Below are 25,346 nucleotides of genomic sequence, written 5' to 3'. Positions count from 1 at the left end.
AAATTAAAACTAAAAGGTTCTTTGAGAACTCATTCCATGATACTGTCCTCAACAAACAGTACATTTCCCCACAGAAACATGGCACGTGAATAATTCAGCTTTCAACTTTATTTACTACTACTGGGTCCAATTTGCAGCTGCTAGTGAGCAGCCAAAGCAGGAAAATATTAAAAAGACAAAACAACTCCAGAAATCAGACTGCAAAGGATGGAGCTGTTTAGATCAAGAGATATGCAGAGACAGATCTGCTTCTAGAGAACTGAGACTGTCTTTTCCTTAGGGTCTTGATCATAATCCTTGCTTGAAAGATAAAGTGAAGCTGGGGTGATCTCTCCAGGGCGCAAAAGCCTGGGCAGTATATATGGAGACAGTGAGCTGCCCACTCACCAGTGTTCCCCTCTCAGCCTTGCTGGTTTAATCTAAAGGAAAAGCAGATTAGGCTCCTAAGGATTTGGGGTTTAGCAGGCCTTCACCCTTGTTATGAGCCTGGCATACCAATCAGGAAAGGCAAGCATAAGAGGAAGGGAGGGAGAGGCAAACTGCAGGACTGCCCTGTCCTTAGCATATTTTCTGCTCATGTCTCTGCAGAAGCCAGTCATTTGGGCCACTCTGACTCACAGTGCTAAGACTAGGAACCCTGTTCTGAGTTAAAGCTCAAAACTTGATGCAAATTTTGCTCAGGTATGAATAGGGATCTAAAATGTGTCATGTGAAACACCCCCTTACTGATTCAACCCATTGCTTTTTACAAATTCATGGGCACTATAAGAAACTGCCTGGTAAATGTATGATTAGAATATCTATAAAATTTAGTATAATCATGTAATTTATTGCAGGCTTCTCTTAACCCAGTAAATTTCAAGTACCAATCATTAGCAGAGAGACTGAATTTTACTTAAGTCAGAAAATTTGTAGATTGACAGTCTAGACCTTACTCATATCAAAACACTATACACTGATAGAGGTCTATAGCATCAGCATGAATTCCTCTATATTTGTTGTTCCAGTCAAATATTCAGTATTACATAAGAATGATGGTTTAATAATACTTACAAGTTCTATAGCGCCCAATCTTAAGAGCTCTGATAAGTAAGTTGTAAAAATAACTGAATCTCATAGGGGTTAATAAGAAACACTAAGAGACTACTTTACCCACCATGGAAAAGTAGGCCCTTTTTTTGATGGAACAGTGTGTGTTTGACAACACATGGCAACACAATACAGCCATCTCATAGTGTTTGCATCTCCTATTGAAACAGCTGAGGAAATCTTGATAAGTGACAATGTAATTATCTAATCTAGAATTTAGTCACCCTTGCTCTTTTGAAAAGCAGCATAAACCCTCCCATGACCAAAAATAATCAGGCCACCTTATTCAAATGGCCATACCTTAAAAATGACCCTTCCCAGACATTTATTCAGCACTGCTTGGAAGGGCAGAGTGCCACCTGCCAGCTCACCAATTGTATTTTCCTCCTGCTTAGCTCTGCCAAAACAGGCTACAGGTTGACTAGGAGAGCACTTAATGTACAATGTAAAGTTATGCAGCAAACAGATCACATTACCTTTGCTTTTCTATCTAACTTCTTTAGCCAAAAAATGTCACTGTCAGCTGGTGTGGGTATTTACAATATCCATACTTTGCATAGCCGTCACTGGAAACTTTTATCAAGCTGTTTATGATGTCTTCTGATTAAAATAGGCTCACCAACATCCCACGCTGTAGACTCTTCACAGAATGCCACTGTCAAGGGAAATTGTCCCCACAAGCCTCGCTGGCAGATATTCAAAGCAAAACAAGCATGAGCCATAATGGGTCTCTTCCTCTTCCGACTAAGAACTAATTTTGATATTATCTTCCTGACGTTCTGACATCTTTTCCTTTCTTTTTATAGTGCAAGATTAGTAAATTAGTAAAATATTACACAGGTCTGTAGTGGTCAAAAAAATTCAGGTTTCACTAGAAATGCCACAGAAACTTAGACTTTTAGAATGCTATGTGTACAGACATTCTCAATAATCTTTGCTGTGCTACCATGCTGGATTATATCCAGCTTCAAATTGACTCTCCCTCTTGCAACTCATCCAATCCCTGTCCATCTGCCAAGGCCTCACACAAGCAATTCCAACCAAGCAACCTAGCTCAGACCTCTGATGCTGCTATTTTTCCTGTTGACACATTTGTGTCTTTTTCCCACTCGTGCATCCTTCAATTTACCACCAGAGTATGAGGAATTGCATAAATCCAGTAGTTGTATCATACAAATGTGATTTCCCCTCCCAAGGTCAGATATAAATTCTTGGTTTAACAAACTGTCAAAAGTCTTGGTTTTAAGCCTTTTATACCTGAATTATTAATAATGATGATAATTGTACCTATATGCTACAGCTAGAGATGTCCAAGCTATTTAAAAACATTAGTTAATTCTCACAATGTCCTATTTCCATTTTATATGTGGATAACACAAAGCAGAGAGAAGATATCAGTAACTTGTCCATGACCATATAGTAAATAAGTGGCAAGCCAGTTACCTCCCAAAGAGCCTAGCATTTCACTACCATCCTCTCTTCCATAGACTTATGTTCCATAAAGAATAATGTTTGATAAAACTTAATTGAAATATGTCATCCCAAATCTTTTACACACAATAGTTTTACAAGGATCATCATCCCAGGTTGGGCTGGGGAAATAAGCAGCCAAAAATAGTGATGGAGGAGGGGAGAGGGAGAAAGAAAAGGAACAAACTAAAGTGGAACATAGTAAAATGACTGTGCAGAGATCGTGTTACATGAAAACTAAACTTGGAAAATGGTTGCTCTTTGGGAGACCATCTAATACATCTCCTTAGATCTTTTTTCAGTGCTGAATGCCATGTCCTTTGTAGTAGAGAACCGACAGTACTCAGCTGTGCTAGATATTGAGACTGCTGCACAGATGTGGAACCTGTTGTTCTCTTTGGATATTTGGCTTCACCTCTTACTCACCCCTTTTATTTAATTCTGGGTATGTCTACACATGCAATTAATGCAACTGAATAAACTCCAGTGCAATTTGAGCTAGAGTAAACTAATCCTGATGTCACCATCTACATGTGTGTTTAAGTGAAGTAATTCACTCCACTGCCAGATAGTATCTGAGTCTGACAGGACTATTCAACAGCACTGTAAATTAGTCTACACCATCCCAATTGCTGTACATGTGTACAGGGTAATGCTTTACTGTGCAGTAAATTAGTTTACAGTGTGATAAAGCACATGTGTAGATACCTCATCTGTACAGTCCTGGGCTTCGCAATCATGTCCTCAGTGACTTGTCCAAGGTTTTACAGTGAGTCCAGCTAGTAATAGAACCCAGCACCTATGTTACTCCTCATTTCAGTAACCAAAAAATGCTAAAAATATGGGAAATGTTTTTTTCAGATCACACCATCCAATCTGTTTTCTGCTGCTGCTGCTGCTGTTCAGTGCAAAAAAGGTAAATCAAATACGTTATCTTCCCACTAATCAAAAGCTATATGCCTTGCAAAATAATTACATATAAACCCTCATTTTTTGGTAGATCTGCTGAAACTTGAAAAACATGGATGCATTTCCCCTTCCCACAGCTAATCTGAATTTTGATATATATATTCACATAAACACTGTGTTTGTCTTTCAAAATTAGAGCGGTGAGAACAAAATTGAGTCTGGACTGTGATACCTCACAACAACTCTCCTATGCATCTACCCAGAAGTACAGAGTAAGTAATATTTAATGGACAAAGGAAACTGAAGTATAAAGAGGTTAAGTGCGTAGTCCAAAGCCATATAGTGAATCAATGCAGTGCAGACGATGGGGTAACTAAATCCCTACCAAGTCTTTTGAAGTTGTGGTGCTGCAGATTTTATATAAGCACTCTAAACAGCATTTTATCATGATTTAGAAGTAATGCATTTTCTCAGATAGGAAAGGGCTGATTATAGCATCACTTTCATTTGGCCTGATGCTATTGACTTCAATAGCACATCTTCCTGTTTACAGTGTGTAAATGAGCACAAAACCTGGCCTTCAGTCCATGCAAAAGAAAGTTTTATATTTATGTTGATAATGTATGTAATTTTCTTACACTTTCTATGTGTCCTCAGATAAATGGCCAGATTCCACACTAGTTTAACTTCATTGGCTTCAATGGAGCTATGTTGATTTACATCAGTTCAGCTGAGCTGTTCTGTCCTGTCCTGTCTCTAGAACCCATGCTACCACATTCATATGACTTCAAGCACATTTGTGGGGGGAAGTAATCTATTTTGGCCCCTGTGTGTTTGCCTTTCCAATGAAACTTTGGTTTGTGTAAGTTACTGACGTGTTACCAGTACTCTGTTGACTTTTTGCAAGTGCAGATGATCAGGTGATAGCGCTATGCAGAAGGAGATAACCACCAAGATCAGTTCCTTTTAGTGTAATAAAAAAGGAAATAATAACAATAACAATAATAATATAAAATGAGCAACACAGAAAGAAACTTTACCCAAGAGTAATATTTTGTTCTCTTGATAGCAAAACAGAGAGTGTGTTCAGCAATCCAAGAGGAAGCCACTGCCTCCACTACCTCCCCAGGCTTCAGAAGAACACAAAGAGAACATCACAGTCATTGCACTCTATGACTTTTTTGCCAAAGGACCCTCTAACTTGGCACTCAAGAAGTCAGAAGAATACATTATCCTTGAGAAGTATGATCCACACTGGTGGAAGGCAAGAGACCAAAATGGGTGAGAAAGAAGGCATATTCTGCCCCAGCTATATCAATGTCTTCCTCCAAGAAAAAAAATAACACAGACATGCAGATAGTTTAGGATCAGATTTTAAAGTTTACTTCCCAGTTGGGCACATATATGAAGTGGGCAGATATTAAAAAATGCCCAGCATACGACTCACTGACAATAATAGGAATCGAGGCGCTGACATAGACACACTCCATGATAAACAAAAGAAATATATGGTATTTTGAAAGCAACGTGGATTGTTCGGTGGTAAGTTCCTTTGAAAATTGGGTCCTTATTGCTTGGTTTACAGAGCATTTTACAATGCAGTAAGTCAGAAGTACATGCTTGCATGCAAGCAAAATTTTATCCTGTTAAACAAGGCATGTAAACCAGTAAAACTTCTTAGTGATAGAAGTCAATGTCCTTTACAAAGTTGAGATCTGAACTTCACTTATGGTCCTCCCCTCATGACTCTGTGTCCCCTGACTCTACATGTCTTCTCCCTCATTATGTCTGGAATAATTGACAAGATTTCACATATCAAATGACTGTGCTTTTTATTCAAATCTCTCCTTTAAATACACTGTCTCCATTCAATCTTGCATTGATAACCCACACAATAGATATAGATTAATGTTTATTTTGAGTTTATGGGAAATTTCTTTCTTGCTTTTTTTTTCCTCGAAGTTTGATTTTGATTTGAATTGGACCAAACCAAAAACATTTCAAAATTTCTTGTCATAAGGAAGGTTGCCAGGCTCTTCAGTGCAATTGCCACTGACAGACTCCCCAGCAGAGTGGCCTGAGGCTTGGGACCCAGAGTTCCTAGCCCCCTTAGCTTTGGGACACACTGACAAGATAGGTGGTCTGCCCTGGGCTTGGTCCGCTCCATCAGAACCCTGCTTTAGGGCACTCATTTGAGCTTTAGTTCAAGCATCCCCCACTGCCATTTTTAAGTGCAGGGACACTGATACACGAGACCGAGAAGGCTGCTGGAGTGTGGTAATTTCGGTGCTCCAGCAGACTCCATTAATCAAGTCTGCTCCAAAGCGCTGGAATTCCAGGATGTTGGAGCAGCCTCAGTGCTTGTGTATAGGTGCCCATTCTGCAAAAGCTCTTCAAACAAAATATTTTGGGTACAACATATCTGCATCTTCTGATGAAACTGCTGACCAAATCTATTAGACATTCATGTAATGTCTTGTGTGTCTGAATTGCAGCCTGTCTAAATTAGGTTGAAGTCTCTTGGGGTGCATACAGACATTTGGGGAGGTTAAGGAGAGATTAAATTGAATTAAAAATGGCCACCCACTCGAAGATAAATTGGGATGGATGAGGTTAGTGGGGGGAGGCTTGTGGCGGTTTCGGGGGCAGGCAGTCTCCGGGGATGGCTTGGGGGGAGGGACAGGCAGCATTTGCAGGGGAGATCAGGGGACAAACTGGGTCCCTAGTGGGATCAAGTGGACAAGTGAGGTCCATGGGGGGATTGGCGGGATCCACAGGAGGAACCGGGGGTGGGGGGAGGATTGGCAGGGCTAGCAGAGTCCCCAGGGTCCACAAGGGTTTGGTGGTATCTGGAAGGGTTTAGCAAGATATGGGGGACTTGCTAGGTCCATAGGAGAGCTTAGAGGCATGGGGGGGCTCTCTCTGCCATCCCCAGGGACAAGGGCCTATTTTTAGCCTCCTGACCCTCCCTATCCCCAAACAAACAGCTCCCCCATTAACTGATCTCCCCCATTCTGCCAGCTCCTCCCCCCACCCCAACTTACTTCCTCAGCTCCCAACTTACTTCCTTGGCTTCCTCAGCAAATACTGGTAAAACCAGCACCCGGAGCAGCTTGTGGAATCAGGGAGTTTGGTGAGCTTGGGGGTGGGAGTAGCTGATTTGTGGGGGGAATAGGGGGCCAGGTGAGGTCTAAAAATAGCCTGGTGCCAGGGGAGTGGGTTGGGAAAGTGCAGGCCTAGGGCTGAGGCCACCGGCTAGGCTTTCCCAGCCTCAGGGATGTACTAGGGACTGTACAGTTAAGTTAGGTTGGTCTCTCTGGACCCAATCTAAGTTAGGCTACCTCAGAGGTACTTTTAACTTGGATCACATCAGCTATTTTTAGATCAATCTAACTGTCCTGAACTTCTGTAAAGTGCACACTTAGGTCCACCTAACTTGGGATCTAAGTGTAAGGTCAATACCTGGGCAAACTAAGTTAGATTGGGTAGCCATTTTTAATATGATCTAAGCTCCTCCTAACTTCCCTGAATGTCTGTATGTACCTTTGGAGTATAGATCATATCTTCCTCTACAAATTATATAGCGATGAGCATAACAGTGGTCAATAAATAATCATCCTGGGAGAAGGTAACTGGCTCATTTAGAAGGTGGGATTAAAATAACTGGTGATAACCTGGCTAAATATCAGTGCAACACTGAAAATCAAAGGTGTAAACCAAAGTCTGTCCTCTAGAATTGGTGATGAAACATCACAAGTACCCATTTCCTATGTTTCATATTACAGGGAATGATTCCTGCAAATAGGGCTTATCAGCATTTGCCATTCAAATAAAAAATCACCAGTTGTAAAGAAGAACTCGGGGATCTTCTTTCATGACAATCTGAATTTATAGAAACAGAACTTATACATAACACGTGGGTGGTAAAACCTCTGCCATTAGGGTAGTTTCTAGCTATGTTTCCAAGTATTACTCTTGTCTTTTCTACATTGTGAAAATGTGAATGAGAACTGGAAATTGAAACTTGAACTTTGTCTATTTACAGCTATTTTCCTGTTGTATATCTGCAGGATCATTTCATAGGCTAGTTTAAAGTAGTCTAGAAACTGATTCAATCTTGTTAATTGTTTTCACTAGGAAATGCATCTAATTTCCTAGAAAAAATCTTTTGAAAAAACCTGAATCCTCAAGTATCTTTTAGTTAGATTGCCCAGTTTGAACCTCTGAAAACAGAGTGCAAACTACACCTGTGCTCAATGAATCCCATTAAATACTTTACATCGTATTATATCATCATCTTTTGGTTGTATTTATTTTAGGAATGAAGGCCTAATTCCCAGCAATTATGTAACTGAGAACAAGAGAAGTAATTTAGAAGCATATGAGTAAGTATACCTAGAATGTTTATTACACCTCCTTTCTGAATGGTTTAGATTGGTTAGGGTCCATAGGCTAGTGCTGTTACACTCTGCTCTTTTCCTGTTGTATATATATAAACCACTATCCAAGCAGACTTTTCAAAGTACTTCCTATTTTGGAGTCATTTGCTGATGAAGAGAAACATTCCCAAATATTTTAGCTAGAGATGGACTATTACAGGACTACTTATTTTACACACTAGCCAGTCAACTATGAACATATCCATTTATTGAAGGTGGGACATGTGGCCCTGTAACAACTTATGGTATTGACATGAGAACACAGTTCCTTGTGCTATTATTGGCGGGATTTAAAAAAATAAAATGTGTATATTGGACAGGCTGTGAAATAGGCACAAGGAAAGGCAATTAAGTGATGGTAGTTAACTGAAAGTAAGGGGCAAAATTAAAGTTGGTGCTGGGATTTTAAGTATTTTCAGTCTGGCATTCAGACTTTTTTGAACTACAAATCTTTAATGTCTTCATTTTTCAACATTTTTAATCAGTAGCTCTGAATTTCCTCACTCACAGATTTTTCTACATTAATTATAACTGCAGATATCTAATCAAATGGCTTAAAATTAACAGCTGCTTACTTACAACTTTAACAGCCTATTAGCTAAGTTTTTGGTTTAAGAATGTTATAATGATTCTGATGTGGCACTTAAATGGTGTGAATCTCTATTATTTTATTAAGACAACCTTGAAATCAAACACATAAATCAACTCTCTTTTTGGCTATTTATTACAGGTGGTATTTAAAAAATATAAACAGAAATCAGGCAGAAGAACTACTACGGCAGAAGGTAATTTGGTCAGTGTATAAATATAAATTACCAGTAATCTGAATGTGATCCTGTCAGTATGATGAGAGGCACCATGTACATTTCAACAATCAAATCTAAAGCTGTTATACATGTTTTAGGACAGAGTGCTTTAAAATTAAGGAATGGCTTGGTAATGTAAGTACCAGATGTGAAATATCTTGACTACCGAGAGCTCGAAGTTGATAACTCAGCAGATTCTTTCTAGGTTTTCCATTTTCTACATTAGAAGACCTGAGTTCCATGCAGTTTATTGGGTGTGCCTATTGGAGGAGCTGCCAAAAGGCTGTAATCTATTTGTTGTATTTAAACATTAAAATCCTATTTATATTTTTATTAGTGTAGTGGTCTGCTTAGTGCCCTTAACTAAAATATCTGTTTCCCTTGCTATCATGCACCATGCTGTGCTCCTGCTCACAGACTTTTATTGGTGGTACATTAATATTTTTTGTGAAGCAATGGGGATCCCTACAAAAAGTGCGATGTTAGAATTTAACAAAATGGTACCTTTGTTCATGACTTCAAATTATTACTATTATACAGTGAATTAGCAGAGCTTTTCTCAGGATTGGACATGACAGAATTTTGTACTTCAAGCACACAAAAATACAGCGAATCACTGATGTTAGTGAAGAATAGTTTTTATATAATCTGCTCCATCTCCCTGTTTTACAGTATTTTCAAAGGACTTTCATGGACTAACATTTAAATGATTCTAAGATACAGTTTCACCGCTTTCATAATCCAATATATTTAACTCCAAGATATTTTTATGAGATGTTTTCTCCCTGGCATTGCAATCCTTCAAATATATATAGGTTTGTATGACAAACTAAACTATACAAACTATAGATGGAAACCTCACCTATATTGGTGCAACAGAGTGAAACATAATTATATTATTCCATTTTAAGAGTCACTAGTTACTATTCTTTTGTTTTCTTTGGTTCCTTTATCAGATATTCCACAGAATTTCATAATGAATTGAATATCACATTGCATGTAAGTTTTCTGTCAAGCTCAAAAGAAAAGATAAACTAAATCTGAATTTTTTTCAGTCCAAGGAAGGTGCATTTACTGTCAGAGATTCAAGCCAACAGGGAGCCCTCACGCTGTCTGTATATTCACGACCTAGAGGGTAAGTGATTGCTGATTAGGAATTCAGATAAGGTCATGAAAGGAAGTCTTATTTAAAATTATTTGTGAGAAGCTGCTTGGTTCGTGCCCTGGCCATGTGCACTATATGATACTGTATAGCAGGGCTGTCTGGCCTATGGATTGCACAAGGCCTGTGAGGGGCTTCCACCCAACCACTGTTCCCCATATTGCTCTGACTGAAGCGGTAGCCAGGAGCTCCAGACTGTCTCCCTGGGTTCCCCTTTCTGTGCCTGCCCCAGGTGGTGGCATGGCACAGTGAAGCCTGTGGTGCAGTGAGGGAACCCTTGGTCAGTGAGCTGAGGTGGAGGGACAGCTCCTAGATCAGGGGGCAGCTCTAACTTGGGAAAAGCTGTCCTGCAGTTCTGAATGTTTTTTAAATGGGATTTTGTTGCAATTTAAATGTTTTATGGCAGAAAACCACATACCCTTTTCCTAGTGCACCAGGCAGCTCTGTAGTGAGACATCATCTGCTCTTCACATTTAATATCCTGTTCTAGAATATATGTAGTCACTTTAGTGCTGTATCATATCCTTAGCTGCTTCTCCTTTATCATCTAGAAAGTCAAAATGTTCTAGTAACGGTACAGACTTGTCGTAAAATGATGGTTTGGTCTGGGAAGAGGAGCAGAATATATTGTTTTCTACCTTGTCATTCTCAAAAGCTCAGCTATTTCTTTTCTTTTCTTTTCATTTTTTTTTGGTTTGTTTGTTTTATGCATTTCTTTAGCTGTGCAACCCTAGACTATACCCCCAGAGTGGAAGGATAGATTCAGAGAAAGATGATTTTTTTTATTTAAACGTTAGCTCAACCGTAATTCAGCCAATCAGTTTTCAAAGTATATTCCCATTTCAAATATTATTTAATCAGACAGTGTTGTATTATACAAATCTGGTTTATGTTTTAAGTAACCAATGTTTTGTCAATTTCAGAAGCCAAAATGGAGATATCCGACATTATCAAATTAAGAAAGACCATTCAGGAAAGTATTATGTAGCAAAAGAGTATCTTTTTTCAACTATTCCTGAACTTGTCCAGTATCACCAGCATAATGCAGCAGGTCAGTACATAAAAACCAATAAGAATCTACTGTGAACATTTGCACTTCATTGCAGATATGATTTTGACAACTTAGAAATAACTCTTCTGTAATCAAATTCTCTCTTTATTAAGAGCCACAGTTTTTCGAATTGCTGAGAAGTTCAAATATTTAGCAATCCTTTGTACCAAATCAATATATTTGTACCACGCTCAAATTGGGAACGATATGAGCCAATCAAACTTATATAAAATGAATTCTCAAAAGGAACAGGAAATTAGGGTTTTTTGTGGTATCTGTTACTGAACTGACAGCATAGTTGGGAGAGGTTTGATAAGCTTTCCAGCACACACTGCTTTTCCTCAGATCTCAAGGAGAAGCAGATACAAGTCGAGCTAATTAGCAGATAGAACAAAAACATATTATTCCATATGTAAATGAAAACAGTTTGCTTAAATAGAGGAGGGCTGTAAACTAGGAGGGAAGAGATATCAGTAGAACAGGGCATCTAATTAGTGGAAGAGCAATATCAAAAGGTAAAAGGCACTAGCCTTTTAGTTATACAGCTCAGTCTGGGGTTATTTTGGAATAATCTTTTGATTAATAAACAAGAAACCAGAGGAAGCGACATTTTTGGTTCTATGGCTGTGCAGTTTTTAGAGTGTCTGACAGAGTTGTGAATGAGATGTGATATAATAGGCTGGAGAATCAGGCTCAAAAGGCACTATAAAAGGTATTGTAAAAGTGCCACAATAATAATACTGATCCCCTAAAACACAAAATTATAAATCTGAAAAGAAGTCCCTCTGAAAAGGGACTGCCTCCTACTACATTTTTGTATAGTGACTGGCTTTGATTTCTGCTGGGGCCTTGAGATACTACTGTCATCCTAATATCTGATTTCTAATAGAAATAAGAGCAAACAAAAAAAATCTACATTTTTTTGTGTGGAAACTATAGCATTTGTCCTCTAAGGATTAAATTGTCTGTCAGAACTGGAAAATGCCAGAGTTTCCACTCTACCCAGCAAGGTATTGATTATGCTCTTCTTCAATTTTTCCTTATTCCCAAGGACACATCTGAAAGATCCACAAATAATACAGAACAAAGGCACTTTGAATGAATAAGAAATGTGGGGTTGGACACCAAAGATGTGTTTAGGTGTAGGAATCTAATATGGAGACAGAGTGAAGGAGCTTATTGGTCTAAGGAATATTGCCATTCTGATTCCTGTAGGTCTCATCACACGCCTCCGATATCCAGTTGGAACAGTGGGAAACTGTTTACCAGCAACTGCAGGATTTGGTTATGGTAAAGTTTAAGGTTTTGTATTGGTAGATTTAGGTCTCTCTAGGATTTTAAACCATGTCCATCCTGTTGGCAATTGAGAAATTATCGCTGTAATAATGAATATATGCATGTGCATATTCGAATGAATGGTCACATTCATTCTTTCATTCATATTTCTACCATTGCGTCTCTGCAGTGGCATAACTTGTGAGGGGCAACCATCCCAGACACTGACTGGGGGAGAGTTGGGGCAACTGCACATTTGCAATTGAGCTTTGCCCCAGATGCCTAGCTGCATCCCCACTCTGTTGCTTCTACATTTTCTCACATTTTATGAAACAAGGCCTGAGACTCAAGTTTATGTTCCAGATAATTAGATAATTGGTTTGAAAGTATATACAATTTTGATTAATATAATTTGTAATCATGATTGTCTTTGCCCACTATGCAACTTTAAGTAATAAGAATGACATTTCACAGAGCATCAAAAATCAATACAAAGAATTTTGGTTTATATACCTGTAGGATCATCTGCCTGTCCTTCTTGTGCATGTGGGCAGCACCAGCATTATCAATATTTTATACAAAAATGACTTCTGCAAGGCAGAATTATTGTAGATGGCAAAACAGAGAATGCCAGTTAGTCTTTAGGGAGTTTATACATGTGTTCTGGGAGGTGGGAGGAGCACTCTAATTAAAGCACCCTAAGTATCATGTGTATCAGCGTCCCTGCGCTGAAAAATGGCAGCAAGGCGCTTTAACTAAAGCTGCGCTGTTTTTCAGTGCAGGGATGCTGATACACATGATGCTGGAGTCAATTAATTGAAGTAGTGATAGACATCACATGTGGTAATGATTCAAGGTGTGGTAAATAACTAGATAACTGTCCTACCTGCAGGCCCCAAGCATTCCTGCATTCAGTTATTAGCATTTACTTCTGAAACAATTGGTTTAATGTATGACTATAATTGATTTACAAATTTTATGCAATGAGTGAATTGCTGAGTTTTCATAGCAAATTCATGATATTTTTGATACTGATAAAAAGTATCAATGGATTATTGTATGTACATGCTAAAGATGTGGCATTTTTTCTGAACCGTAATTAGGGTTTAGGACATCTGACGTGTTCCCTGTTACTTTAACATATTGGGTTCACTTTTATAGAGAAGTGGGAGATAAATCCATCTGAACTGACTTGTATGAAAGAACTTGGCCGTGGCCAGTTTGGAGTGGTTCAGCTGGGTAAATGGAAAGCACTTGTCAAAGTTGCCATTAAGGCAATCAACGAAGGTGCAATGTCTGAAGATGATTTCATCGAGGAAGCTAAAGTGATGATGTGAGTACAACAGCTGCTTTGTGCTTGGTGGAATACCTGACACTAATAGAAGTTTGTATAACATTATTTAATGAGTACTACCAATATACTTGATGTTGTATAATGCATGGAAGCTATGCAATGAGTTTGCAACGGAAGTTGAACCAGCTACACAGTATACACACCTCATACACTAGGTATGAGATTGCATCTTTAGGTCACATGCTCTTTTCAATGAGAAAGCTGAATAGGGACTGCGCACTGTTAACTGATCCTAGAACACTTGTGCCATCCCCAGTTAAGAGCTTCTGCAAATACTGAGAAAATGTAGGCCTGCTTCTTGCACTTTCCTCATGTAAGCAGCTGCATATCAGGGTGAGGTCATAGCTCAACCCCCCTTAGGATATCAGTTATCATACAATTCATGGGAGTCAAGGGCAAGGCACTTAAAATGCCATTTTTCAGGGAGCTGGGCTGAACCCATGATTTGTAGATGTCCTGGTGTCCCATGAATTCCAAAAGTCATGCATGCAGCTGGGCCGTCCTGGGGTGGGTTGTCAACTGACCCACCCCAGCAGCCTGGGGTTTTGAACGCACCCAGGACTGTTGGGATGCTGTCTTGAACTATGGGAGTGGAGGAATTCTAGGGCTCATCTGATAATCAAATGATTGTTGGACTGGCTCTGAGAGCCCAGATCTGGAACAGAGGAGCCCAGGGTCAGGGACAGAGCCACCTTCTGCTAGATTTGCTATATCTGGCTGGGAGCATCTCAGCAGTGGCATGACTGGGACCAAAGGAATTTTATGTCCCATCCCAAACCTTGCATCTCCTTCCATGAAGTCTAGTATGGCAGGAGGTGTGGTGTTTGGGATGCATCGTAAAGTTATTCCAGTCCCATCTGTGCCATTATTTTCATATTTGTCAGGGGCCTTAGAAACATAAAGACAAGGACTGAGCCTGGGCCATGTACAAGGAGATGCAAAGAGAGAAGAGTGAAGGGAACTTTATTTTCTTCCAGATTCACTTCCACAAAACTACATACAGTCACAGCCTGGATGAAATTGAACTGAATTGAAAGATCCAAACTCTGTGCAGTATATATAAACTATCAGTGGATTATCAATGAAGGGAATATTTTGCAAAATACTTAAAAAATTATTCTAGCAATCAGAACTACTGTAATTGCCTGTTAGTGGCAAATATCTACTAACTGAAATGTGTTTTGTCAACAGGAAACTGTCCCACCCAAAGCTAGTACAGCTATATGGAGTATGCATACAGCACAAGCCTCTCTACATAGTGACAGAGTTCATGGAAAATGGCTGTTTGCTCAATTACCTTCGGCAAAGATATGGGAAGCTTAACAAAGAAATGTTATTGAGTATGTGTCAGGATGTATGTGAAGGGATGGTATATTTAGAAAGAAAGAAATTTATTCACCGTGATTTAGTAAGTACAGCAGGTCCCCTGCAATTTGAACTGTGTAATGATAAAATAGACATGGCATTTCATTTTGTGGGCAAGTGATGTATTTTATGCATCTTGTTTAACCACTGTAGGACCTAATAAGATAACACAGTATTATTTTAATGAATTGGATTCTGGCAGGGAAATACAAAATTTCAACTGCTCATTCACTTTATTATGGTTTGTGGATTTTGTAATATCAAATTTAAAGTATTAATGTGTGTGTGTGTGTGTTTATACAGGGCTGTAGGTTATAGCCGTGTTGGTTTAAGGCAGGGGTTTTCAACCTTTCACACCCCTGAAAACCCCTGCCTTAGACCAACATGACTACAACCTACAGCCCTGTATGTGTGTGTGTGTGTGTGTGTGTGTGTGTGTGTAGATATATATATCTACACACACACACACACACAACCTACAGGGGTTGAAAACCCCTGCCTTAGACCAACACGGCTACAACCTACAGGCCTGTATATATACAGGGCTGTAGGTTGTAGCTAAGTTGGTCTAAAGCGGGGGTTTTCAAACTTTTAGGGTCAGTGTAGCCCTGGTGGCTGGTCGAGAAGGCAGTAAGTGCTGCCGGTGGAAGTGCTGCCAGTGGTGGCGGTGCCTGCTGCCAAATACCCCCTGAGGCCATCCCAAGTACCCACAGGGGTACCCCCAATTGAAAACCCCTGGTCTAAGGACATAGGCAGACAAGGTTCTTTGCGTGAATCTGATATATTGTATTAGACCAACTTAAATAGTTTGAAAAAAATTTCTTAGCAAGCTTTCGGGTTTAAAAACCTTTCATCAGGCTGAGGAAGCATCTGTAGTTGGTGTGTGCTCTTCCTGGATGGAATGAATAGTAAAGAAGCCAGAGGCTGGCATGCATGCAAGAAGGCAGTCAGTGAAGATGTAAATTGAGGAGTCAGTGGGTGAGAGACAGGTGTGGGGGTGGGGGAAAAGGGGAATGAATGTAGCAGGTAAATAGTGGAGAGGTACCTGAGGAGTCAGATGTCAGGCAAGTTATAATGTGTCATAAATCCAATATATATATTTAGTCCATTATTTTTTGTATCCAGGAGGTTGAAGTAAAGTTCATAGGCTCATCTGTGAAAAGTGTTCTGTAAGTTCCCTTTGAGGATTAGAACTGAGAGACTGGAGAGAGAGTGGTTTTCTTATGAGAAATGTGCCCCCACAGGTAATTGGGTATTCTTGTCTTTGACAGATTTCCGGTGTGCGTTCATTCTGCTCCGTGTTTGTTGTTTGGTCTCTCCTACATATTTTCCATCAGGGCATTTGGTGCATTGGATGAGATATATTACATTTCTGGAGGTGCAGATGTAAGGTCCAGGAATAGTGATGGATCTGTTGTGGGATGTAGTGATTGTGGGGGTGGTGGAGATGTGTTGGCAGGTTTTGCATTTCTTGTCATGGCACGGTCTGGATCTATTTAGTGTGTTCTGGGCTGTGGGAAGTTTGCTGCTGGTGATGAGGTTAACTAGGTTTGGTGCTTCTTTGAAGGCTAAGATGGGTGGTTCTGGGAAGATCCTTTTAAGAATTGCGTCTCCTAGTATGGGTTGCAATTGTTTGAGGATTTTCCACATGAGTTCGAGGGGGGGTGATGTATCATAACCAGCGGTGTGCAATTTGTGGGGGGGGTTCTTCTATACTGCAGCAATTCTTCGCATGGTATCCGGGTGGCTCTTTCAAATGTGCGATCTACCTCTCTGGAGGAGTGTCCTTGTTGAGTGCCTTTCTTGCATGCATACCAGCCTCTGGCCTCTTTGCTATTCATACCATCCAGGAAGAGCACCCACCAACTACAGATGCTTCCTCAACCTGACAAAGGGTTTTTAAACCCACAAGCTTACTAAGAAAATTTTTTCCAACTGTTTAAGTAGGCCTAATAAAAGATATCAGATTCACCCAAAGTACCTTGTTTGCCTACACACACACACACACACACACACACACACACACCTCACTATAAATGTTTACTATAAATGTTTACTGTTAATTAGTGACTTTTCAACAGCAGCAATGTCAACAGAAATTAATTACTGCTTTACAAGTCCTTTTAAGTAAAAGATACTCAGTCACAGAAACTTGGAAACCACTTAGAGAGTGAGTGAAGTTAGAGAAAATCAGTGTCAGGGTGGAGTGATAATTTGACTAGAGGTGTCATAAAAATGTATCAGTGAACCAATGATATAACATAAACACTGCAGTAACAGGAGCAAGATGTCCTACTAAGACTATCCTGTGGTTCTTTGGGTGCATCTACACGTTCATTAATGCGCCATAATTACAGCATATTAAGTTTAGTACCTGTAATAACAGGTACTAATTTCATGCTCTGTAATTGGTGCTACTGTGCAGTAGCACCAGCATACAGTTTTCACGTGACACTAATGCGTAACAGACTAATTCTATTGTGCATTAGCATGGCTTTTGCCATGATGCGTTAATGAGCAGTAGAAATAGTCCACCACACATTTAGTGTCTCTTGTAGATGTTCTCTTTGAGAATCTATTCAACAAAATCTCTTTCTCTGACCATCCCTGGCTCCCCTACCTTTTCCTGCTACCTCACACACCAGTTTCATAGTTTCATAGTAGCTAGGGTCAGGAGGGACCTGAACAGATCATCTAGGCTGACCGCCTGCCACAGGCAGGAATGAATGCTGGGTTCACAAGACCCCAGACAGGTGATCATCTAACCTCTTTTTGAATTTACCTAAGGTAGGGGTGAGGACCACTCCCCTAGGAAGCTGGTTCCAGATTCTGGCCACCCTAACTGTAAAATATTGCCTCCTGATCTCTAACCTAAACCTATTCTCCATCAGCTTATTACCATTGTTCCTCGTCATCCCAGGTGGTGCTGGGGAGAAAAGAGCTCTTCCTATTTGCTGATTATCTCCCCTGATGAGTTTGTAGGCAGCCACCAGGTCCCCCCTCAGCCTCCTCTTGCCAAGGCTGAACAGGTTCAGGTCTCTCAGTCTCTCCTCGTAGGGCCTGTCCTGCTGCCCTCTCACCAAACAGGTGGCCCTCCTCTGAACTCTCTCCAGGCTGGCCACATCCCTTTTGAAGTGTGGCACCCAGTACTGGACGAAGTAGTCCAATTGTGGCCTGACCAATGTTGCATAGATAGGGAGTATTACCTCTCTGGACCAGCTTGAGATGCATCTTTGGATGCATGACAAGGTATGGCTGGCCTTGCTGGCTGCGGTCTGGCATCGGCGGCTCATGTTCATCTTGGAGTCAATAATGACTCCAAGATCCCTTTCCGCCTCTGTGCTTTCAAGAGGGGAACTCCCCAGCCTGTATGTATGCTGTGGATTCCTTCTCCCGAGGTGCAGCACCTTGCATTTATCTACATTGAACCCCATCCTATTCTCGTCTGCCCACTTTTGTAGTCTGTCTAAATCTAGTTGCAGCCTCTCTCTCCCTTCTCCCTCGCCCCACATCTTAGTGTCATCAGCAGATTTGGACAATGTGCTTTCAACCCCCTTGTCCAAGTCACTGGTAAAGATGTTAAACAGTGCGGGCCCGAGGACTGAGCCCCAGGGGACCCCACTGCTCACATCTCACCAGGTTGAGTACAACCCGTCCACCACTACTCTCTGGGTGTGCCCCATCAGCCACTTTTTTACCCATCCAACTGTGTAGGCATCAATGCCACAGTCGCTTAATTTATTGATGAGGATGGGGTGAGAGACGGTGTCAAAGGCCTTCTTAAAGTCTAGAAAGACTACGTCCACAGTGACACCATCATCCAAGGATTTAGTTACCTGGTCATAAAAGGCAATCAGGTTGGTCAGGCAGGACCTGCCTTTGATGAACCCATGCTGGTTGCCCCGAGCATGATCTCCCCTGCAGGCCCTCCACAGATGTGCTCCTTGATGATTCTCTCCAAGATCTAAGATTAATTTTCTCCAGTTGCTGAGATTAATGAATTGTTCTCCTCCTCCATCATCATCATCCCTTCTAGGCTGAGAGGCAACAGGAGGGGGACATTTATTCTCTGTTTCCACCTTATTTTTGACTCAGTGCTATCTGGCTACTGGTAGGAAATCTCTTCCTTTTTACACTTATTCCTTTATTGGCTGCTTGCAAAAATGAGGAGAGATCCTTTGAGCTTTTATCCACTTGCTTTGCATTGTGTGCAATAAGTGTCAGCCACATTGTTCATCGTAAGGTTTGCTCACTCTGAAATTAGAAAGAAGGGATATAGTCAAGTCCGTGGTCATGGCTCCAAAACCTAAGGGGTAAACCATGAATTTCTGACTTCTGTTCACCTGCGGCTATCATTGTTTTTCACATTCAGAATAAGGTACTAACTCTAGTGTTCAATGTAAATTTAAGTTTGAATAGATTCTGCACAGTGCATTTTCTTTGTAAGTGAAATATACTGTAAATATCACTGGTCTGACAGGTGTTACATAAATGTAAACAAATCATTATTAGTAGTATTAAAAATTGTTCAGTGACTTGAAGCATTAGCTTTGCTTTCATTTGATTGTATTTTGAGGTACACATTGAGAACATTTAAGCACATGAACCTTTTCTGAATAATTGTTTTTGCATTTTTATCAGGATGCTTTAGGACAGATTTCAAACATGTTTCTTGTTTTCCTGCAGGCTGCAAGGAACTGTTTAGTCAATGCTGAACACATAGTTAAAATATCTGACTTTGGAATGGCAAGGTAAGCAGAAATTCTATATAATAGCTGTATTTAATATTAAACTCCACTGAAATGTTTTTAACCAATAATACTTATGACTTGGATTAATCTTATTGTTTGCTATAATGGTTTGGGGAATTTATCTGTACAGAAATGTATTAATTCTAGATGAACGTATAAAGGTCTCATTATAAAACTGTAGCAGCATCAACTATTGCAGCAGGTTTGGTATCAGCCATTTGCTATCTGGGCTGCGGCACATTCATTAATAAACCTCAATGACACTTTATTCAGGTGGGAGCATTTTAAGATAGTGGGCTGGTTGAAGCTGAGAGAAGATAATTCCCCCAACTTCTGTGCACCAAATAGAAGGTGGAAAATCCCACCAGTAGAACCAAAGCACTAATATATTGGAGCTGGCCTTTAAAAGCCACATAGGCTAGATAGGTCAGAAAAGATTCAAAGACCCACACAGGAAGCGTGGGCAGGAGGCAGGAAGAGGCGCGTGCTTTTGCAGTAGCAGAGGGGGTTTCCTGTTAATGAGAGGAGGTCAGATCCTGCTGACTTGGAAAAAGAGAGGTAAATGAATTCTAAATAAAGTGGGGAGAGATCATAGACAATCATATCAACTTAGTTTTAGCATGCTAAGCTAAAGACTCCAACATACTTTCTATTCCTGTTAACTAGGAAATGTTGGCTTGTTAAGGAAAGGTTACCCGCTAGCTGCTTAACTCTCTGAACAAATGAATTCTCTCTCTCTTTCTCTGGAGCCCAAACTCATTTTGATCAGCTGACAAACTATAATGAGAAACAGGAATGCCCAGAGGGGCCGGTTGTGAAATAGTGGAGCTGCAGAGCTTGCCTAACAAAATGGTGGAGGCCTCCAGCACAAAAAGCCTGTACTCTTCCAAGAGCCCCTATATCAGTGATTCTAATAAAATTAATAGTACCAGTTCTTCTGCTTGACAGACTGCAGGTTTATGTCTGTGTTAACTGTGTTCACGTTGTTATAATACTGTATATGACTCAGCTTACCTTATTTACCAATGCATAAAGAATTAAAGGTTAAGTGCAGGGGCTGGTTATATTCAGGAGGAGACAAAATGGTCCTTTAGCATCAAGAGAGTCTTGAATGACTTTTTTGAGAGATGAACAAAGATGGGATGCCTGACACCCAGGACATAAACATGATAGTGGGACAGCAGGCTGGAAAAAAGCAGCTCCTGGCCAGAAGAGTCTGGGGACTGAGAGAAGTGGAAGAGCTCTGGGAAGACTGGAAAGGGAACAGCTGAATAGCTTTGGGGTGCTCAGGACCGTGCAGGCTAGATTTGGAATAGAGGGGCTACTTAACCCCATTGGATGGGACAGAGAACCTCTGGCTACGTGGTTTTTGCTTCCATAAATGCCTTTACTGAAGAGTGGAACTAGATGCTCATTCCTTGAGTCAAGGCCACAGAGAACTGGGGAAGGTGAGAGATCAAAAGGCCAGGGAGCCTGGGCTGCTCCCAAGCTTGGGCTGGCTTCAGGGGACTCTCTCAGAGACCAGGTAAGGTTGCAATGGCATTGAGCAAGTATCTGCGGGAGCACTAATGCTTTGCACATAGTTATTAGATTATCAATTACTTGTATAGTTTAATATTGAAAGAAAATATGGAAATGTTGTTCAGTGCACTATACTGGCAGGCACAGGGGCCAAATTGAGGGTCCTTCGTAAAATATGGCCCTGTTGTTTCTGTCACTGTCAGTTATAAAGAAGATTTTCAGCCCAGGTGAGCTTCACACAACCTGTATAGGTTTGACTGGAGAGAATTACCCTTTCAGCATTCAGCGCGGGGGGGGCTGGGTGTTGCCTACACGAGACGCAAGCTCTGACTGGAGTCTTGTCTGTAGCAATGTTCACTGCTCTCACATTAGTCAAGGAAAAAGGCAGGGTATATTATTCATTTGCTGTGGCCTCTGGCATCATTTATCAGATACAAAAAAAAGCCTCAAAAATCAGTTTCAAGACAGAATAATGTTTTGTTTAAACTTTTTTAATAGAGACAGTTATTTGTTGTTGATTTACTTTCCAAGAGTAGAGAGATTTTTTTTGTAATATTCACCTATCTTGGCGAGTACAGTTTATTGAGATGTTACCTTCATTATTTTCTAAGGGATGTCTAGCATTTTATTTAGAACGATGTAGTGAAAATATGCTACAGGAGTTCTGTTCAACCAAATCCCAAGATTTAAATAATTCCTAGCGCGGTGTTATCTGCCCAAGCAGTTAGCTAGTCAGGAAACATGCACAATTTTGTTGACAGAAGAGGTTAGTACAACAGTTTTATCAGTAATGGGCAAAGAACCGCTTCCTTTCTATACTCCCCAAACTCCATAATGTTCTTGGATTTATGTAAAATTCTACATTAGAAGATTGTGGATAACAAATAATTACTTCTGGTTTATATTTATGCAAATGAATGGAGAATGAGGCTAACCTTATAAAAAGCAGTGGAATTACTTATCACTATAAAACTTGGATAAATGTAAGAAAAATCATTTTTTGGGTATGTTCATGTGGCAGTTGTAGTACTGTGTAGAGATAGCTGAGCTAGCTCTGAATGAGTGAGTTCTGGTGCTGGAAGCATCTTAGCCATGTTAGCATAACAATCTAGCCAGGTTAATATACCCTGCTTCTCAGCAGGACTAAGTAAACCAGGTGGGATGTGTGCTTTTTATGTGGCTATACTGTTTTCAGTACCCAAGCTGCATGGATATACCTATGTAGTATCTGGGGTGGATAAGAACTTGGAGTTCAAAATCAAAAAGTAGCTAAAGCATCTTTGCCTTTAATCTAGGCTAGAATTCTTAACAAAAGGTATTTTGAGAGGGGCACGACAATTTTCCAAAACAATTTTATGTGCTCATATAATTTCCCATCTAGGGAAATTTCACCTAAAAAATGTACCCAATACAGAAGTTAAAATATATTTGTTATCTGCTTTACTTTAGGTATGTTCTTGACGATGAGTATATCAGCTCTTCAGGTGCAAAATTTCCAATCAAATGGTCATCTCCTGAGGTTTTTCATTTCAAAAAGTACAGCACCAAATCAGATGTGTGGTCATTTGGTGAGTGAGTTGGTTTAATTTGTAACACATTGCAATTGTCATAAGCTGCTTGGTGTTATTTAGAAAATCATGAGAAATCACATCTCTGATAAATTATTTTGCTGCACAGTTCCACCTGTTTTCTAGTTTGAATCAGTCAGTTTCATATTTTAATTGTGCCTAAATTGTAAGAAAGTCTTGGAATATGGGGTGTAGTGCTTTGTTGATATTGGGGCAGTTGGATTTAGTTATCTTCTTACCTGCAATAAAGGTGATGCTGATTTATATTAGATGAGGATTGGTTTGGTTTGGTCATCACCATTCAGTTCAGAAATAAAACGTTCCCATTCAGGAGAAATATTCAGGACCCAATATAGCTTATTTTTTGCTGTTCATAAAATCATTAAATAGCTCTGTAAACTTAGAAAGAAGTTTTGTGGTTGTTGCTGTTGTTTTTTCCCCTAGGAGTTTTAATGTGGGAAGTTTTTACAGAAGGAAAAATGCCTTTTGACAGCAAGTCAAATTCTGAAGTTGTCCGTGAGATTTCTGAAGGATACAGGCTTTATCGACCGTATCTGGCCCCACTTCCGGTGTACAAAGTCATGTACAGCTGCTGGCATGAGGTTTGTTTGTCTTACTTCCTGTTCTGTATGCTGAAATATGTTTTTTATTCCAGTAAAGACTCAAAGGCAATTCATTGACAGTAGGTCAATTATACACACAGTAGTGACATACTTAGTATCTTCGATGTGCTTTTCATGTATCCTGGCTAAGCTTAGAAGCTTCAGTTTATTTTAATTATTGACAATAATAGATATAAAAAACTTCCATTCCCTCATTTATCAGTCAATTTGACTATTTTACCTCCTTGTTTAAATCTTTCCCAGTATTCCACAGAGGCACAGTGCTTCCCTATCACAGCAACTGCTCTGGCAAGATAAATATTGCTTAAGAAATAGATTTACATTTCAAGATGCCTTGTGGTCTTGGTGGTATTTTAGAAAACACTCCAATCTCCAAATCCATGGTTTTCCTTGAAGTGGCAAATGTATAGCTTTTCTTTCATCATATGTACACGCATGACTGTTCTAGATAGCGTGCTAATAAAAGGTTGCTGCTACATCAGATCATATATGAATCTACAAACTCTTAATATAAACTTGTCTTCTGCTTTGCTTTTCAGAAACCTGAAGGCCGTCCTGCTTTTGCAGAGTTATTACAAACCCTCACAGATATAGCAGAGACTGGATAACCCGAGGTTCCATACAAATGCATTTTTGTTACAGAATTAACATAAAGGTCCTCCATGGAATGGTTGATATAGTTATCCATCTTATCTGGTTACGATATACTCAGCAGTGGTTTGGATACTGATGACTTGCACATTCAGTTAATTTCCATTGTTAGTGTTTATCAGTTTTGGTCTGTTGGAAGAAAATAGCTCAGGAGATTGGCAACGGGCTTTTAAGCTGTTTTGCTTCCACATTACTTAGTTCAAACCGAGTCCAGATTTGCCAAGCAATTAATTGCCAGGTTTGTGGCAATCAGGCCTTGTACACCATAAGGGAGGAGGCGGGTTATCTTGCGGTTTGGGACACAGAGCTCCAAATGATACCTTTTGCTTTTTATGGCACACTAAATTCTGCAACAGTGCCACTGATTTTGTTAATTAGCACGATTGAGACTGGGAGATAGGGCTGGATGGCTACAAGGGAGACTTAAGTACCTGTAGTGAACCTCTGCAGAGTAGTGAGCTGCATTTGAAGACATAACCTTTGATACCACAACACAAATTTCCATCACTTGAAGTGAAGAACATTTCTTAAATGCAGGATCACAAATACGCTATAATTGACCAGATGACCGGCCATTTAGAGAGAGACAAGACATAGCCAATGAGCCTCATCTCCTTGGAGAAAAGGCAGCTGTTCTTAAGAGGGTCTTAAGCCTATTCTGAATGCAGTGTTATGAACAATGTAGAAGTTGAATAGCTGATAACAGTACCTATCACATGGAGCTCATTCCTGTATTTCTTCAGAGCACCAAATGACAACCAGAACCTTGAGTAAGCTGCTTCTTGCTTCTTCAGAAGGTTTTACCATCCTCTTTTCCAGCCTTTGCTGCTGCACATGTGCCTAGCTCCCCTGTTGTTTCCTTCAGCAGTGATGCTGACTTCCTCTTGTGGAATATCTAAAATGGCCAGCAGACAAGCCAAAGAGGTGGAAGATGGAAACTTTGCAAAATTTTATTTGTCAGATAAATCCAAAGTCATGGCAAAAAGATAAAATAGTTGTGTGACCAATACTTGTTATCCTTGGTACCCTGTGGATAACAACTGTATTGGTGATTTTGTATTTCTTCTTCTATGGTATATATGGATTGACAAATATTAAGGCTACATAAATTGGTTGCTTCTAAGCTGAACTTGGAGAGAGAGCATAGCACTAAAAAAAGCTATATATTTGTAGCATGTGATTAAATTATGTAATTAAACTAATGCATGTGTATATTTGATATTATAGTACCTTTTCTATAGAAAAAATGTTTAAATCTTAAAATTGTAGAATGATTTAATTCCACATGACTCACAAAATTTTACCTTCTTAA

General features: G+C 40.0%; 1 protein-coding gene across 1 annotated transcript; it reads left to right on the top strand.

Moving 5' to 3' along the window:
- Window positions 1-979: 979 nt before the first annotated feature.
- On the top strand, window positions 980-25,346 carry TXK (TXK tyrosine kinase). Its single transcript, XM_059721291.1, has 14 exons — window positions 980-1,089; window positions 3,665-3,740; window positions 4,538-4,749; window positions 7,788-7,853; window positions 8,638-8,692; window positions 9,769-9,848; window positions 10,799-10,926; window positions 12,142-12,216; window positions 13,363-13,534; window positions 14,747-14,963; window positions 19,607-19,671; window positions 22,642-22,760; window positions 23,205-23,362; window positions 23,923-25,346. The coding sequence occupies exons 1-14, from the start codon at window positions 980-982 to the stop codon at window positions 23,989-23,991; spliced, it is 1,602 nt and encodes a 533-aa protein (XP_059577274.1). The 3' UTR covers window positions 23,992-25,346.

The sequence above is a fragment of the Alligator mississippiensis genome, chromosome 2 (assembly GCF_030867095.1).
Source record: "Alligator mississippiensis isolate rAllMis1 chromosome 2, rAllMis1, whole genome shotgun sequence".
Classification (NCBI taxonomy): domain Eukaryota; kingdom Metazoa; phylum Chordata; order Crocodylia; family Alligatoridae; genus Alligator; species Alligator mississippiensis.
The sequence above is the reverse complement of the archived record's forward strand: the minus strand, read 5'-3'. Positions and strand labels throughout refer to the sequence as shown.